The following is a 17,496-nucleotide window of genomic DNA, read 5'->3' on the forward strand; positions in this document are numbered from 1 at the left end:
GGGAGAAGTTGTTGAAAGAACTCTCAGGTGAATGTGATAGCTTGAAGTCATTAGGAAATGAAATACAATCTTCTTCAAGGTGAGTAACAAAATGGGAAAAAAGTGTAAAATCCTTGAAGTCCCAAGCAAGTAGATTTTTCCTGGTGCCTTAAGTAATAGCAAAAACTATGCAGGTTGGCTTTCCCTGAATGCAAGTTGATATTGAAGGAAAGAAAAAATTGTTAGTAGTATTGATTTGTTTTGCTTTTAGTAGTATTGATTTCAACTATGTTTTAGTTGAATTGTTAGTAGTATTGATTTCAATCATGTTCTATTTTGGTTGTTTACTAAATGTTTTATAGTTTTTTCTGTTGGATTCGAGATTTAAGTTGGTTGCTAATTTTACCTTTTTATTTCAGAATAAATATCAACATTCAAAGGCGTAGTTTCTTCGTACTCAGCCACCCAACACACAGCTGACAGAAGAACAAATGGAGGAAAGGTGGCTTGGGAGTGTTGGCGGTCCCACTAGGTTTGGCACTCGCTTACGAAATGCCACATCGTGCATTTTGTCAATACTGGTCGCCCCTGGAAGGCCTACATTCTTCCAATACCGAGTCATTTGATAGAGTGAGTGCTATCGCCATGGCACAAAATATTTTTGAGCTATCTAATCAGCTACAGGCCTCGGAGGAAAGGGAGAGGCGGAGGGATGTGCAGTTTGACGGTATGAGGGCCCAATTAGACGCATTACTTGCTTCGAGGGGGATTCCTTCATGTACTGATGATGTTCATAACCCCCATACTCAATCTAGTGGTGCGGATAAAGATGGGACTCATGGGTCAAACACACAAAGGCATGTTTGAATGTTAATGTTGTGGTGGATTTGTGGATTGTGTAAGTGTTTTGTGGATGTTTGCGAGGGGTGAAGTAGTCTAATGTTGTAGACTAACTTAGTGTAGACTAGTATAATGTTTTGTGGATGTTTGCAAAGGTTGAAGTAGTTTAATGTTGTGTTAATGTTTGCGAAGGTTGAAGTAGCTTAACGTCTCTTGTGAATGTTTGAATGATGTTTTGATTCAACTTTGAAGTAGTTTCGAATTGAATTTGATGTATTTGTGGTTATAATATATGTGTTTGTTGAAGTAGCTTAATGTTTTATGTATTTGTAGTAGTTTGGTGAATTGTTGGCAGCTATTTGAGCTGGTTTCAGTTGAATATAAAATTATTTTCATCTTGACAGGGGGACAGCTGGAATAACAGCTAGATCCTACCATTTTTTTTTTTTTGCAGAATACCGACCTCATGAGGTCGGTTTTCTGCAAAACTTATCCGTAAAATTGCAAATTACTGGCCTCATGAGGTCGGTTTTATGCAATTTTTTTCCAAAAACTGCAAATTACTGACCTCATAAGGTCGGTTTTCTGCAAAATTTTCTAGAAATTGCAAATTACCGACATCATGAGGTCGGTTTTCTACAAAATTTTCCCAAAAATTATAAATTACCGACCTAATGAGGCCGGGTTTCTGCAAATATTTTGCAGAAATTGTGAAATACCGATCTCACGGCGACAGAAATCTAAAACAATATATTATATATTCATATAAATTACCGACCTCCTGAGGTCGGTAAACTCATATTATTATATTATTAATATAATTTACTGACCTAATGAGGTCGGTACTTTATCTAATTAATATCCGACTAAAAAAATATTACCGACCCACTATTTTCCGACCTAATTTTGAGGTCGATTTTTGGCCAAAACCGACCTCATGAGGTCGGAAATTACCATTTTTTTAGGTTGGAAAATCCTTTTTTTTTTGGTAGTGTTCGACAAACTATCATCTTCTTTACTCAACCATCTTCTTTTCACAGTTCTTTTTCTTCTACTTAATTGTCAGATTTCTGGCATCATTGCTATTTCGACCATCTATTCTCCCAGTTAAATCCTTGATATCTATCTCTAGCAAAATCGACTTGCAAAATTACTTTTGTTTACATAGAAGCGGGGGCGGAGCAAGCATAGTATTCGAGGGTTCGGCCAAACCCAGTAACTTTGTGTTGAAAAAAATAAACTTGTTCACATTATATTTAAGGCTTAATGCATATGCAGCCCCCTGAACTTGTACTTTTTTTCATTTTGGTACCTTAACTAAGTGTTGTTCCTATTGAACCCCTGAACTCGTCCTCAAGTGTGTCTAACAAACACAATCTGACTTACATAGTATTCTATCTTCAATGTAGTAAGATGCTAATATATATTCTAATTTAATTATGCCATCTTTTAGCTAAGCTTAGCAGCAATCGAGAGGGAAAAAAAAGAGTAAGCTCTTAATTAAGCTGGCAGAAAAAGAGCATACCCAGCAGAAATCGACACGTCCATGACCTAAAGAATAGCTTACCACACGTCTAAAATATTACTTCACCTTCATTACCACAATTTAATTTTTGCTTCTAATAAAAATCAGATTTAGAGGGTTTGATAGACACACTTGAGGATGAGTTCAGGGGTTTAATAGGAGCAACACTTAATTGAGGTGCCAAAATGAAAAAAGGGACAAATTTAGGGGGCTGCATATGCATTAAGCCTATATTTAATTTAGTTCATGAACTAGTAGGTTAATGTATTAGGGGATACGTGAATTGGTGAAAAATTCTAGATTAGTCTTGTGAGTTCTTATTTATGTATTTGGAATATGTGAAATGTGAACTTATTAATAGTGATACATGTATGCTAAACTAGATACATGGAGAATTCACCTATAAATAGTCGTGCAATCTAGCCATTTGGATCAAGTCAAGTTGAAATAGAAAATCATCTTTCCTCCATTTCTCTTCCAGTGAGTATTGAGTGTTGTCTTGCTCTCCCAAATTTCCAACATTTGGTATCAGAGCTGGTGTGTTAGAGAGACAACTAAATGTAGATAAAAAATGATTAACACCAATGGAAATCCATTCCAAGTTTCGATGCTCACTAAAGAAAACTATGGAAGTTGGTGCATCCGAAAGAAGGCTTTGCTTGGATCCTATGATGTTTGGGAAATGGTGGAGAGCGGCGTTGATGAAGAAGATGATGCCGCTACCACAAAGAAGAAAGACCAAAAGGCGCTCACTCTCATCCAACAAAGTTTGGATGCAAAGATGTTCGAGAAGGTTGCAAATGCAACCAACTCCAAGCAAGCATGGGATATTCTTCAAACTTCCTTTAAAGGTTTGGACAAGGTGAAAAAGTTCGTCTCCATACCTTAAGAGGAGAGTTTGGATCACTGCAAATGAAGAAATCCGAATTAGTTTTGGGTTATATTTGAAGAGTTCTCTTGGCGGTTGTCAATCAAATGAAGAGATATGGTGAAGAGTTGAATGAAGTTTGGGTCGTTGCCAAAATACTACGATCTCTAGATTGAAAGTTTAATTATATTGTTGTTTCCATTGAAGATTCCAAGGACTTGGACATCATGACCATAGAAGAACTCACGAGTTCTTTGCAAGCACATGAAGAAAAGTTGAAGAAACCGAAACAAGAGTTGGTTGAACAAGCTTTGCAAGCAAAACTTTCTTTGAAGGAGAAAGATGGAAGGCGTGGCTCACAACAAAGAGGTCATGGGTGTGGAAGAGGTTGTGGTAGAGGAGGAAGAGGTGGCAGTCAATCTCTGAGAAAGAAAATAGAAGTCAAGACTCCAATCAAGGAAGAGGCCGCGGAAGAGGTAGAGGATGGAGGTCAAATCCAGGAAGGTATGACAAATCAAATATTAAATGTTATACTTGTCATAAATATGGTCATTTTTCCTGGGAACATAAAAATAATTTGGAGGAGATGAATTATTTTGTGGAGAGCAAAAATGAATATGAACATGACACTTTACTCATGGCATGTAAAGAAGAAGAAAGTGTAGAAACAAATAAATGGTACCTTGATTCCGGTGCAAGCAACCATATTTGTGGAAAGAATCATTTATTTGTGGAGTTTGAGGAATTTAATGATGGCAACATCAGTCTTGGAGATTCTTCAAAAGTTCAAATCAAAGGAAAATGTATGATTTTAATTCGTTTGAAAGATGGAAGTCATCAATTTATCCCTAATGTCATGTATCTACCGAAAATGAAAAGTAACATTCTAAGTTTGGGACGACTCTTGGAGAAAAATTATGACATTCATTTGAAAGATAAAAAGTTGACTATGAAAGATGAAAATAGGAGATTGTTAGCCAAAGTTCCTATGGCTAAAAATAAAATGTTTGTTTTGAATCTTCAAAGTGATGTACCGAGTGCTTATTTTCATGTGTCAAAGATTCATCTTGGCTTTGGCATATGATATTTGGCCATTTGCATTTTGATAGTCTATGGTTGATGAAAAAGGAAAAATATGGTGAAAAGGTTGCCGACCATTAACCATCCTAATCAACTTTGCGAAGGATGTCTTTTGGAAAGCAATCAAGAAAAAGCTTTCCCAAAGAGTCATTGATAGGAGCACCGTGCCCTTTGGAGTTAATTCATATGGATGTGTGCGGACCTATCAAGCCAGCCTCACTTGGTAAAAGTAATTATTTCCTTCTCTTTATTGATGATTATTCTCGGAAAACTTGGGTTTATTTTTGGAAGGAAAAATTTGAGGTTTTTGAAAACTTCAAGAATTTTAAGAGCATGGTGGAGAACACAAAGTGTCTACCAAATTAAGTCACTTCGGTCTGATAAAGGTGGAGAATTCACTTCAAATGAATTCAAGGCTTTTTGTGGAAAAACTGAAATTCTTCATTTTTTGACCGTTCCAAGATCGCCTCAAAAAAATGACGTGGTGGAGAGGAAGAATCGGACAATTCTGAACATGGCAAGAAGTATGTTGAAGAGCAAAATATGCAAAGGAGTTTTGGGCTGAAGCAGTTGCTTATGCGGTGTATTTATCTAATGGGGGTCACACCAAAAGTGTTCGTGGCAAAACACTGCAAGATGCTTGGAGCGATTCAAACCAAAAGTTGGTCACTTGCGAGTGTTTGGAAGCATTGCTTATGCACATATACCGGATGAGAAGAGATCTAAGCTTGAGGACAAAAGTAAGAGGTATGTTTTCGTTGGTTATGATCAAAGATCTAAAGGTTATAAGTTATATAATCCAAGAAATGGCAAGGTTACCATAAGCAGAGATGTTGAAGTTTATGAAGATGGTGCTTGGGAATGGAAATCTAAAGAGCAATATTACTCTTTTAGTTCATACCTTGATGATGAAGATGATGAAGAAGTAATGGATCAACCTACAACACCTCCACTTAAAGTTCAAGAAGTTGGGTAATCAAGTTCAAGCAGCGTACCTCGAAAGACTAAAAGTCTTCGTGAGTTGTATGATACAACAGAAGAGTAACAAAAAATTTAAGTGATTTAACTCACTTTTATTTATTGGTGGACAGTGAGCCTATAAGTTATGAATGTTCTGCGCGTAATTCAAAATGGAGAGATGTGATGGATGAAGAAATCAAGACAATCAAGAAGAATGATACATGGGAGTTGGTCACACTTCCAAAAGGCAAAAACACCATTGGAGTTACATAGGTTTACAAGCTAAAGAAAAATTTCAAAAGTGTAGTAGAGAGGTACAAAGCAAGATTGGTAGCAAAGGGGTACAAGCAAAAGGACGGTATCAATTATGATGAGGTGTTTGCACTAGTTGCTCGATTGGAAACAATCCGCTTGATTATTTCTTTGGCAGTTCAGAACCAATGGAAAATCCATCAAATGGATGTGAAGTTAGGTTTTTTGAATGGGATTTTGGAGGAAGAAGTCTACATTGATCTATCTTTGGGATATAAGGTTGAAGGACATGAAGATAAAGTGTTGAAATTAAAGAAGACTCTATATGGCTTGAAACAAGCTTCACGGGCTTGGAATTCTAGAATTGACAAATATTTCCAAGTAAATGTTTTTTCAAAGTTTCCACATGAGCATGTACTTTATGTAAAAATTAATGAAAATGGTGACACATTACTTGTTTGTTTGCATGTGAATGATTTGATCTTGACACGAAATAATCCAAAGATGATTGAAAAATTCAAGAAAGCAATGACAAGAGAATTTGAGATGATGGAAATTGGCCTAATGTCATACTATCTTGGCATTAAAGTGGAGCAAGAGAATGATGGCATCTTTATTTCTCAAGGAGAATATGCGTAGGAGATTCTCAAGAAATTTGAGATGGAGAATTGCAAGCCTGTAAGCACCCCCGTGGATTGTGGAGTTAAACTGTCCAGGCATGAAGTTGGAGAAAATATCAATCCCACATAATTCAAGAGTCTTGTTGCAAGCTTAAGGTATTTAACTTGTACGAGACCCGATATTCTTTTGGTGTTGGAATTATCAGTCGCTTTAGGGAAACTCCAACAACTTCTCAATTAAAAGCAGCCAAAAGAATACTCCGGTACATCAAAGGTACACTTGATTATGGAATTTTTTATTCATCTTCCAACGACTTCAAGCTTGTTGGCTATTGTGATAGTGATTGGGCTGGTGATCTTGATGACTGAAAAAGTACTACCGGATTTGTTTTCTTTTTTGGAAGCTCTGCATTTACATGGAATTCCAAAAACCAACCAATTGTGACTTGTCAACTTGTGAAGTGGAGTATGTAGCAGCTTCTTCTTGTGTTTGTCTTGCAATTTTGGCTAAGGAATTTGTTGGAAGAACTTAACCAACCACAAGAAGATGCAACTAAGATTTGTGTTGTTAACCAATCTGCCATTGCATTGGCCAAGAACCCGGTGTTTCATGAACGGGGCATGCATATTGATATTAAGTATTATTTTATTTGGGATTGCATATCCATGAAGGAGGTAGAGCTTGAGTTCGTGAAATCGCAAGACCAAGTTGCAGACATTTTCACAAAGCCGTTGAAGATTGATATTTTTCAGAAGTTGCGGATGGCTCTTGGAGTAGTGAATCAAGTTTAAGAGGGGATGTTGAAAAGATAATCTTGTTCGCATTATATTTTTAGTTCATGAACTAGTAGATTAATGTATTAGGGGATACATGAATTGGTGAAAAATTCTAGATTAATCTTGTGAGTTCTTATTCATGTATTTGGAATATGTGAAGTGTGAACTTATTAATAGTGATACATGTATGCTAGGCTAGATACATGGATGAATTCACTTATAAATAGTCATGTAATCTAGTCATTTGGATCAAATTAAGTTGACATAGAAAATCATCTTTCCTCCATTTCTCTTCTAGTGAGTTTTGTGTATTGTTTGTGTTGTCTTGCTCTCCCAAATTTCCAACACTTTGGTCTAAACCCTGTATTTGTCTTGAAAAATTTATTGAATATGTATAAAATGTTAATTTAGAATCTAGTAATTTAAACGAATTAGAATTTCGAACCCGCAAACTTCGAATCCTGGCTCCGTCTCTGAGAAGAAAACCTTCATATCTGTAGAAGCTTCTCGTATTTCTTGTTCGATTTGCTTTTCAAATGTTTTTTTTTTTTCATATGGATAACTTAATTGTTTTCTAAATATACTTCTACAGTTTGTTATTGAACTGAGATATTTATGTGAAATTGTTATCATTTGGAGATGATTTGAGTTCGAATTTTTCTGGGCTCTAATTTCTCTGTTTCTCTTTTCTCTTTTGATTTTCTGCCTCAGTAGTAATTTACAAGACATAGATTTACTCTCGATTATGTTCTTTGTATAGTTCAATTCAAAATACACTACATTTTTTAATCTGAGATAGTTGAGTTTGCTCTCAATGAAGCCAAAAAAAAAAAAAAAAAAAAAGAAAAAAAAAAATGATGTGCATGGCGTGCGCATCAGTCGATAATAGAAAGTTGGATTTTAGTCATTTTTTCATAACTAAAATAACTACATTGGAGTTTTGATTGGTATTACTTAAGAGATACTTGGTTAGATTTACATAACATGTGCATTTTAGCTTATTCTTATCAGTGCTACTATTAGCATTCTCATAAGGAACGAAGCTTCTCCACCAGCAGTTCTGCATGCAAGAGATTAATAATTTGCTATATATAAATTGTGCGCCCAATTCTGTTTTCATTTTATTTTGGAGAATTTTCTGCCGAATGTTGGTACAGTTTTCTGCATAAACAAGAGTTGAACCTTTTCATAATTAAGGGAACTTGAAAATATTTTACAGTATAATTAATTAGTAGTTTATCAATTCCAATTGCTATTCATGGGATAATTAAATATGCATACATTGCTAGAAGTGAATTTGAGTCTAACTTTTATATGCTATTTGTATGTGTCATCTTCAAGCACCACATTATACACAATTGGTTTCACTTCAATAATACTTGAAAAAGCAATTTACTTGAGTGGTTGATTTTATGGTTAGAGGCCATAATCAGTGATTGTGTCGAGTAAAATAAGAAGAACAAATGACTGCAAATTCAGACGAACATTAGAGGATCTTGGTTGCAAAAAGAGATTCAAAAATAATTAATTAAAGGCATAATACATAAATTAAACAGGCCCTCAAACTTGGTCTCACTGGCAAGTATGCCCTTCAACTTTGGCTGCGCAAGTAGGCACCTCAACTTGTCTCCGCTTTGTTAGTTGAATGCTCTAACTTACAAAATAATCATCTAGACACCTCCAAAATCTATGTGCCACGTCAGCATTTGTGTTTACGTATTCAACTTTATGCAAATTGAGGTGCTTACTTGTGCACACCCAAAGTTGGAAGGCGTACTTGTCAGCTTAGGCCAAGTTTGAATGTCTGTTTATGTATTATGCCTTAATTATATAGGGTCATACTTCATCTAAAAATGATAATTAGATAGGGACCATACTTCAGTGCATTCTAAATAACATCATTTGAATGTTATTGGGGCTAACTAATTCATTTTAAATTACTGATTCAGTTCACAATTTCACACAAAGTTTGATGTTTTAATATTTTTCATCATTTTGTTTATTTCTAAAAGAACAAAGTGTCGCACTTCACTTTGCATGATAAGAAAAATGATGGCAGATTATTACTTTATTGACTCTAGGTTCCTTTTAGAGGCTCACTAGTGCGAGTCTTTCTTCGTGCAAGCACGCAAGCACGGGCCCAACACGAAAAATGAGTCGATTTAGTGATAAAATTATGAACGTTTGATTACATAAACACGATTACAATTCAAGCAATTCAAATAGCATTTGTTATAGTCCTATATTTTCAGGTACGGGTTGAGCCCTAACTTTGGCGAGCTCCTTTCCTTTCACGATTGAAGTGAAATGTTCAAATTCCACTAGTCGAGTATAATTTTTTTTCCTTGTTTCCTCTCTCTCACCAACTATATTTTAATCCCTTTCTAATGAAATATGTGTACACGCATCTTAGTGTTTTTTGAGTTCAATCTAAATTTTCTCTAAGTTTAGCTTTACTATTTTATGAACTTATTATGACTCAGTTTCAAATACACCCCTCATATTTTAAAATGAAACACTTATATCCTTGGGAAAAGTGTTCAAAACACACTCAAATTATAGCCAAAGTTGCCATAACACACCTAAACTTTGCGGGAGTCCTATGACCCCCTGGACTTATTTTTTGTGTATTTTGTATGCTTTTGTATGGTGACCTGTACAAGTGATTGAACCTACTCTCTTTGAGCGCGTAAGATTCCATATAAAAGCGTACAAAATACACAAAAAAATAAGTCCAGGGGGGTCATAGGACCCCCGCAAAGTTTAGGTGTGTTATGGCAACTTTGGCAAAATATGGGCAATTCTCGTTCATCTTCTTCATAGAGAAGCGGACTGAAATTTGATCCTAATGCACTTCAAATCTCAACCAAACATCACCAAATTTCAGATTCGAATTCCTCTCGACATCCCGGTTCTTTTGATATATCACCCACTCGAAATGGAGCTCATTTGCGGCAACCCGAAAATTCGAGTTCGAAGCTTCAAGCTTTGTTCATGGCAGTCATGGAGTCGTTCAGTTCTTCTTCATGTTTAGACGTCTTATTAGCTCGAGCTTCAAACAATCAGTAACCAAGAATTTTATTCATCAAATCCCAAATTTGAAGACCCAGCTTCAAGCTTTGTTCATGGAGTCATGGAGTTTTTGTTTATTGGTTCTACAATCTTAATCCACTATTGATAATCATGTTTTCAATGATGACAATGTCACAAATCCTATATAATATCAAAAAAGACCTGTTTGATTTGGTCGTTACAATGGAGTCTTTTTGGGCTTTCAAACTTGGAAATTTCAGAAATGAAAAAGGCCCGTCTGATTTTAACATTTTAGGGGGCGTGTGCATACACTCTTTTGAGTTTGGGTGACTTTGTCCATATAAAAGTGTAAATAATACACAAAAAATAAGTCCAGGGGGTCATAAGACCCCCGCAAAATTTAGGTGTGTTATGGCAACTTTGGCAATAGTTTATGTGTGTTTTGAACACTTTTCCCTATATCCTTTATAGTATGAAATTCTACAATTGCACCCCCCGTGAGGCTTATTTGTAACTAAGTATAGAAAAATCTAATTATTAAAAAGAAAATTAAAATTATAAATTAGAATCTTTTATTTATTTATTTTTAAGAAATTTAATAAAGAAGAAACATATTTTTTTTGAATATGTTTAGTCACGCTTCTGACTAAATAGAGAATAAACATTTTTGAAACATATATCTTTCAAAACTAATTAATAAGAAATGAATACAACTTACTTACTAAGATATACCGACTATTAGTAATAATTTCCAACACGTTAAACATAAATTTATTTGAAATTTAATTAATAGATATAAAATATTTTAAATATTTATTAACAAATTTTATTATTCTATTAATTTTTTACAATAAACAAATGTGCAAGTAAAATTAATTATAACTTATCTCTGAAAGTTTTCTTTCAAATGACACAAAATAAAAAAGATTACCTTAATATGTATTATATTTTATGCTTAAATAAATGAAACAATAATTGATCCCATAAAAAAAACAAAACGTGCATCCAATGCATGGCTTCTCGTGAAATGGCCAAGATTCCCTCAAAATACAGCCATGTCGATCCTTGTGGCTTTACCCACTCTTCTATATAAGTTAAATTTATATGTGCATGCCGTTTCAGGAAATCCAGTATCATTATACACATTTTTTAATAGGAGTTTAAGATGGAGAACTTTCCAAATTACCACAAATGAAAAAAATAAAACAGAAATTATCGATCATCAGCATTTGAAAAGAAGCAAAATTGATTATAACTTCTTCGGAACCATATTTCTTTCCATATATAATGCTCTTTTTATGCTCAAGTTTTTAAACTTTATTTTCACTCTTTTGCAATAGCATATATAAGTCCATCGGTGTGAACTGAGCTTGTTCACATTTCCCGTCCCAAGCTTGGATAAAGGAGGAGGATTGTCGTGGGTCAATCGGAAACATTATTTCTACCCCATAAAGGTAGGGTAAGATTGCATAGATCTTACCCTTCCTAGACTCCACTTATGAGATTACACTGAATTTGTTGTTGTTGTTGCAAATATCACATATAGAGAATATATTTATTTCGTTTTCTTGAACTCTATTTGTGTCTTTAGTGATGTAATACGTATTCCTTTTTATAGCATTTAACTGGAAACAAAAATTCCTTTGTTTGATTTTAAATTAAATAAGTTTAACTAGAATACACCGCCAGTGGATGACTATTTTACCCGGTCAGGAAATCTTAACCGTATATCTAATATTAATTTTTTTTTTTTTTTAAAAACCGTATATCTAATGAGTAACATTCTCAATTATTTTCAACTTTTAATATTTAAATATATAAATAAGAAAATAGTAGTATAAGGTAACTTGGACTGTAAATTTGTTCTACCGAGTTTATTTAGGAGTATGACATGACTTACTAGAATTAGGAAGGATTCCACTTCTCATCTTCATCGTCATTAGTTTTACGGATTCGTTTGTTTATTCAATACCATTGAAGCAAATAACCATTAACCGGCATACACCATCGAAGAAATTTGATGCAATCATCAGCCTAATTCTAATGGTGACTTTTTAGTCGTTGGACAAGTTCAATACATTAGTGTTGGATAATATTTTGGACCTTTAAGCTAAATTTATCTTCTTAATCTAATATTCAATAATTGTATTTGCCGGACGTGGACGAACTAGAAATCTCTAATTTACCAAAGCAAAATACAATAATCTTATACTTGAAAAAATAGGCACAATGTTCTTGCGATTCAGAGTTGATATTTTAACATTGATAGAAAAAGATCTGAAGCCATAGATGAGGAGTCTAGGAGATGTTAATATTTTTTTGTATGTCTAAATTTTGTAATGACAAAATAATGTATTTACATCAACATACTTTCTCACATGGCCAATTTTATGTTACACTTTCAAAAGGGAAAATACATCATTTCCCCTCTAAATTTGGCCGCACAACTCACTTTAAAGAACTAAACTTAACTTGTAATTATATACCCCCCCCCCCTAATCTAGTATGAAGTGAAATAAATACCACCCTGAGATTATAATACCAGTCTCACAATGTGGGGTGTATTACACACGTGCCACATCGTTGCCACATCAGTGCCATGTCAAAAATTAGATAATTTTTTGATTTTTTTAATACTTTTTTCGTTTCTTTTTATTGATTCATTATTTTTCCTTTTCCATTTTTTCCTTTCAACCGTTCTCCTTCTTCTAAACACCCCTCCCACCCAGGCCCCACCCCACCCATCCCTCTTGTCCCTCTCCTTCTTCCCCATCGTTTCCATTAATAACAGCAATATAGGCATCAATTCTCATTGTGAGTTAAGAAAGGGCCAATTTTGATTCTCACTTAACTCACATACATTAATAGTACAAACAGCAAGATGAGAAAAACGACGAGGACACCGCCAGAGCTGGTGACAACATCGGAAAATCATAAATATATGGGCATCAAATTTCGATTTCCGGTGAAGGGTAGTTTCCAAATGAGTCAAACATTTTTGCGGCGAATACCATCAATAAACCCACCAACATCAATTGAGAGAATCATAATTTTTCTAGTGCCGAAATTGTTGTTTCTGGCGGAGATGATAAATTGGTCTCTTTTCCGGTAACAAAAACTTTCGGGTCATCATTGCCGAAGAGAATTTGTTTTCAAGAATTGAGAAAATTATTTCTTTAGTATATAAAACAATGAAAACCTTTAGTATATAAAAATGGGAAAGAAATGGAGGGGTGGGGATTAAGCCATTGTTAAACCAAAGATGACGAGTTTTACCCAAATAGGTTTGGTTATGACGGAATGTATTAGAAAAAGAAAAAGAAAGAGGATGAGAACTTGAATTGCTGTGGTAAGCTTGAAACGATGAGGAAGAAGGAGAGGGAAAGGAGGGGCGAGTGGGGGCGGAGGGACCGGGGGGGGGGGGGGTGTGGGTGTTTAGAGGAAGGGAGAAAGGGTTGGGGTTATTTTTATTTTATTTTATTGTTTTATTGTATAATAATAATAATAATACATATATTAGTAGGCCCACCTTTTTATGTTATTTACTTGCCTAAATTTCTTTTTGGCAAAAGACATAAATTGACCCTTAAACTATACCCCAAAAGTCGATATCACACTTAAACTTTACTAGTGACCTATTACACACCTAATCTATGAAAAAGTGATATTATTTACCCCTCCAGAGCTGAAAACCAGTCACATGGTGGGAAGTGTAACACACTCTCTCACCACATCAACGCCACGCCAACACCTCGTCAGCGCCACCTTGGAAATTTCCTAAATTTTAATTTTATATTTATTTCCTTTTCTTTGTTCATTTGATTTTCTTTTTATTAATTATATTTACACTATTAATCCCTAATTAACCATTAAAATTCTCCAATAATTATATTTTCTTCATCACCACTACCCCATCTCACCGGAACCACCAATCCGCCACCACCATCGCCACCAGTTTCACCACCACTGTTGCCACCAATTTCACCACCACATGAATTTTACTACTACTGCTGCTATTACATCAAAAATTCACCAATAGTCATAAAAAATTCAGTACTGGAAGTATTAGTAATTTTACTACTACTGCTGCTATTACATCAATGGCAACAGATTTGCCTTGTTATTATTAATTTTATGTGGGAAATTTCACAATCTATCATGCCAATTTCATTCCGATACAAAATATTTCAAGAACCCCACTACAAGAACACATAAAAGATCATTTTGTTTTTTTTAAGAAAACAAAAACCCAGATAAAATTCAGTCAAAAAAGAAATAAACTGAGAAGGTATTTTTTCATTCTAAAACCAAAAACAAATGTCCAGTTGAAACTCAAATAAAGTAAAATTATATATATATATATATATATATATATATATATATATATATATATATATATATATATATAAATAATCTATCACGCCAATTTCAATCAGATACTGGATATTTCAAGAAACCCATTACAATCACACACAAAAGATCATTTTCTTTGTGAAAAAAAAAAGAAAAAAAAAGAAAACCCCACATGAGATACAATTGAAATTCAGTCAAAAAATGGAAAAAAGGGTGGCAATACAATGAAAAACAGATATAGTAAACTCATAATTTCATTCTAACCTCTTGGTAAATTATGAGGAACAACAACACCTTTACTATCCATTTCTTCTTGTTCTTGTTGATAATTCTGTTCCTACCAAATGGAGTGTTGTTGTTATTTGGTCACGTGAGTGTGAATGGTAGTTTACCAGATTCACACGGGTTAGGGCTCTCTCTCAACGACAATGGTGGCTGCTGGGTTTATGAGGGAGGAGCCTACACTACTCTTTTTTATTTTATTGTATTGTTATGTATCCATTTTTTTTTTTTATAATATGGTAGCTGCTGGGTTTATGAAATGAAAACGAATAAGAAGAATAAAGGGTTTTGGGGGGTGGGGGTGGCGTGAAGGCGGTGATGGTACGGTGATGGTGAAATGAAGAAGAAAAAGGGTTTGGGAAGTCGGGGTGGGGGTGGAGGTGGCGTGAAAGTGGCAGAAGAGAGGGGTGGGGTGGCAGTGAGAGGAAGAAGAAGAAGGGTTTTGGGGGGTAGCGGGAAGGTGGAGGAGAAGGTGGTGGGGTTGGGGGTGGCGGGAATGTGGATGAGAAGGGGAGGGGTTGGGAGTGGTTGAATAAAGAAGAAGAAGTTGCAAAAAAGAAAAAATTTATAAATTTTTTTTTAAAAAAATTGACCTCACTCTCCTATTATTTAAATATAATTCTTTTTTATGCCACATCAGTTCAAAAGGTGTTATTAGTTCCACTTTTTCATAAATTAGTGTGTGTACAGTCACTAGTAAAGCGGGCGCTTTATATCGACTTTTGGGCTATAGTTTAAGGGTCAATTTATGCTTTTTTTTTTTTTTTTTTTTGACACATCAAGACAGAGTGGTATTTATTTCACTTCATACTAGACAGTGATATATAATTATGTAAGTTTAAGTTTATTTGCAAAAAGGGCCAACATAAGTTTTTAAAGTTGAAAGGGGTGAAATGATATATTTTCTCCTTTCAAAAAGATATACTATATCACTATTGACAAAAAAAGTCTTGGTCATGATAGAGCAATCAATTTCATGATTAGGAACACACACCATATATATAAAGTATAAAGATGAGATACACACTTCTTGTACCTCATAAAATCATAATAAGTTAAAAAAAAAAAAAAAAAAAGAAGTCACATGCATCTAATTAAACTTTGATTGTTCATCTTTGCCCGATATTCAACATCTTGGCCTTGACGAACAAGTCACCGTATGACAATCCACATCGATCATTTACAAGTTTATATACTTTATTGTTTCATGTTTAATTTTTTCTAAAAAAATAATATTGATATTATTTCACAAAAACGTGCACAATCCAATGTCAAATTATTCAATAATCCTGACTATATATGACTTCGTATCCACATGCAACACACCAGCCAAGAAACTAGTTTAACTTATATGCATAGATAGTATAAATAAATTTTTAGAGTAGATCACCTCTATTTATTGTAGCAGATATGCTACAAGCTTATTTCAAGATAGCATGTTCTTCGAGAAATTAAAGAGCATCTATAACTTCAAGCCCGAACCCTTGAATTTGTCTTCTGTGATTTGATTAAGCCTATGAACCATTTCATCAGTCAAATGGTTCTTCCAATCTCCCACTTCGCCTTTTCTAAAGAAAACTCCGTTACCATTGCCAAACAATGTCTTACCACTCTTGTTCACCTCCAAGTTGCTCAAATTGGCAAAGCTACACAGCTTTATAATTTCATCCACCAAGCCCCTTTCTTCTTCCTCTAAAGAAAATGGACAGTCCAAGAACTCAGCCAAACGTCTTAAATGTGAAAGAGGTTGCTCTTTCACTTCCTCATACTTCAAAAACAACACCTTCTGAGGCATTTCACAGCTTTTTTCCCAATAACTCAAAACGTGGTCCCAAAAAGGCCCTGCCATAGTAAATCCATTACTGAACATGTGGAAAGCTTCTTCGAACGGTATCATTTCTGATTCTTGACTCCTGAGCTTACTAATGTAATGCCATAATGATACAAAAATGTCCCTTGGGTTCCTACACATATAGATTATTTTGCTCTTTGTATTCTTGACTGATTCCGGCAAAGAAACATATGGTAAATGAGTAGAATAGAGCCTTGGTGAGGTTAAAGAAGAATCTTTTTGTGGAATGGGATACTTTTCCTGTGCATATTCCAATTCCAAGAATGGAACTAAATCATGAGGATTACTAGTGAGTAAAGGGTGCTCTTGGGAAAGGACAGTGTATTGCATTCTATTGATTAAAGTGAAAACCATAGCCTTCAACCAAATGGTGCCAGATTTAGGACTTGTAACAAGGAGAATATCAGATTCTTGAGATTGAAAGTTGTGTTGAAAGAAAAGAGTGCCTTGTAAGTGCAAGGCTGTCAACCAAAAACCCTCATAATTGTACAAATGAGGACTGAGCCAACCTTTTGCTTTTGGTAGAGAAGATAACAAATTCTTGAAAGTTTGAGAAAATCCATCTTCTTCCAAGCACTTTTGGACAAGGTTCGAATTAGGCTGAAGCCTTCGTCGCTGTGTATTTCCAGGTGTTATGGTGGAAGAGTTTTCTTGCAAAACACTGGGAGCCATTATTGCTTACTTTTGGATGTATTCAAACAAGTTGCTAAAGCATGGATGAACGACTCTTTTGAATATGAATTTTTGCTAAGGTAAGGAAGGATTCATATCAACCCATTCATTTAATTATTGAAGGCCATTCATTTAATTATTAAAAGGGGATTCAAGACAGCAGAGTTGAACAAAACAAAAATGGGGTCCAAAATCACTAGATTGTTTCCATTCATTTAATGGGTTGTTGTCTTTCCAATAATACGAGTAATCATGAGTTTGAGTAGAATAACTAATTAAATTTAACTTTTATATCCACTGACATTCAAATAAATATAACAAGTCACAACGGCATGGAATCTTGATTCTTGAGTACCAATCTCTGGGTTTTCTCTAACAAATAAAAACGTTCATTTGGAAAAAA

The 17,496-nt window shown here is 34.6% G+C and overlaps 1 protein-coding gene across 1 annotated transcript; it reads right to left on the reverse strand.

The window, feature by feature from the left end:
• Window positions 1-15,489: 15,489 nt before the first annotated feature.
• LOC132044110 (cytosolic sulfotransferase 12-like) lies at window positions 15,490-17,172 on the reverse strand. Its single transcript, XM_059434600.1, has one exon. The coding sequence runs from the start codon at window positions 17,091-17,093 to the stop codon at window positions 16,032-16,034; it is 1,062 nt and encodes a 353-aa protein (XP_059290583.1). The 5' UTR covers window positions 17,094-17,172; the 3' UTR covers window positions 15,490-16,031.
• Between the last annotated feature and the right edge of the window lie 324 nt (window positions 17,173-17,496).

This window comes from Lycium ferocissimum, unplaced genomic scaffold (assembly GCF_029784015.1).
Source record: "Lycium ferocissimum isolate CSIRO_LF1 unplaced genomic scaffold, AGI_CSIRO_Lferr_CH_V1 ctg3635, whole genome shotgun sequence".
NCBI classification, from domain to species: Eukaryota; Viridiplantae; Streptophyta; class Magnoliopsida; order Solanales; family Solanaceae; genus Lycium; species Lycium ferocissimum.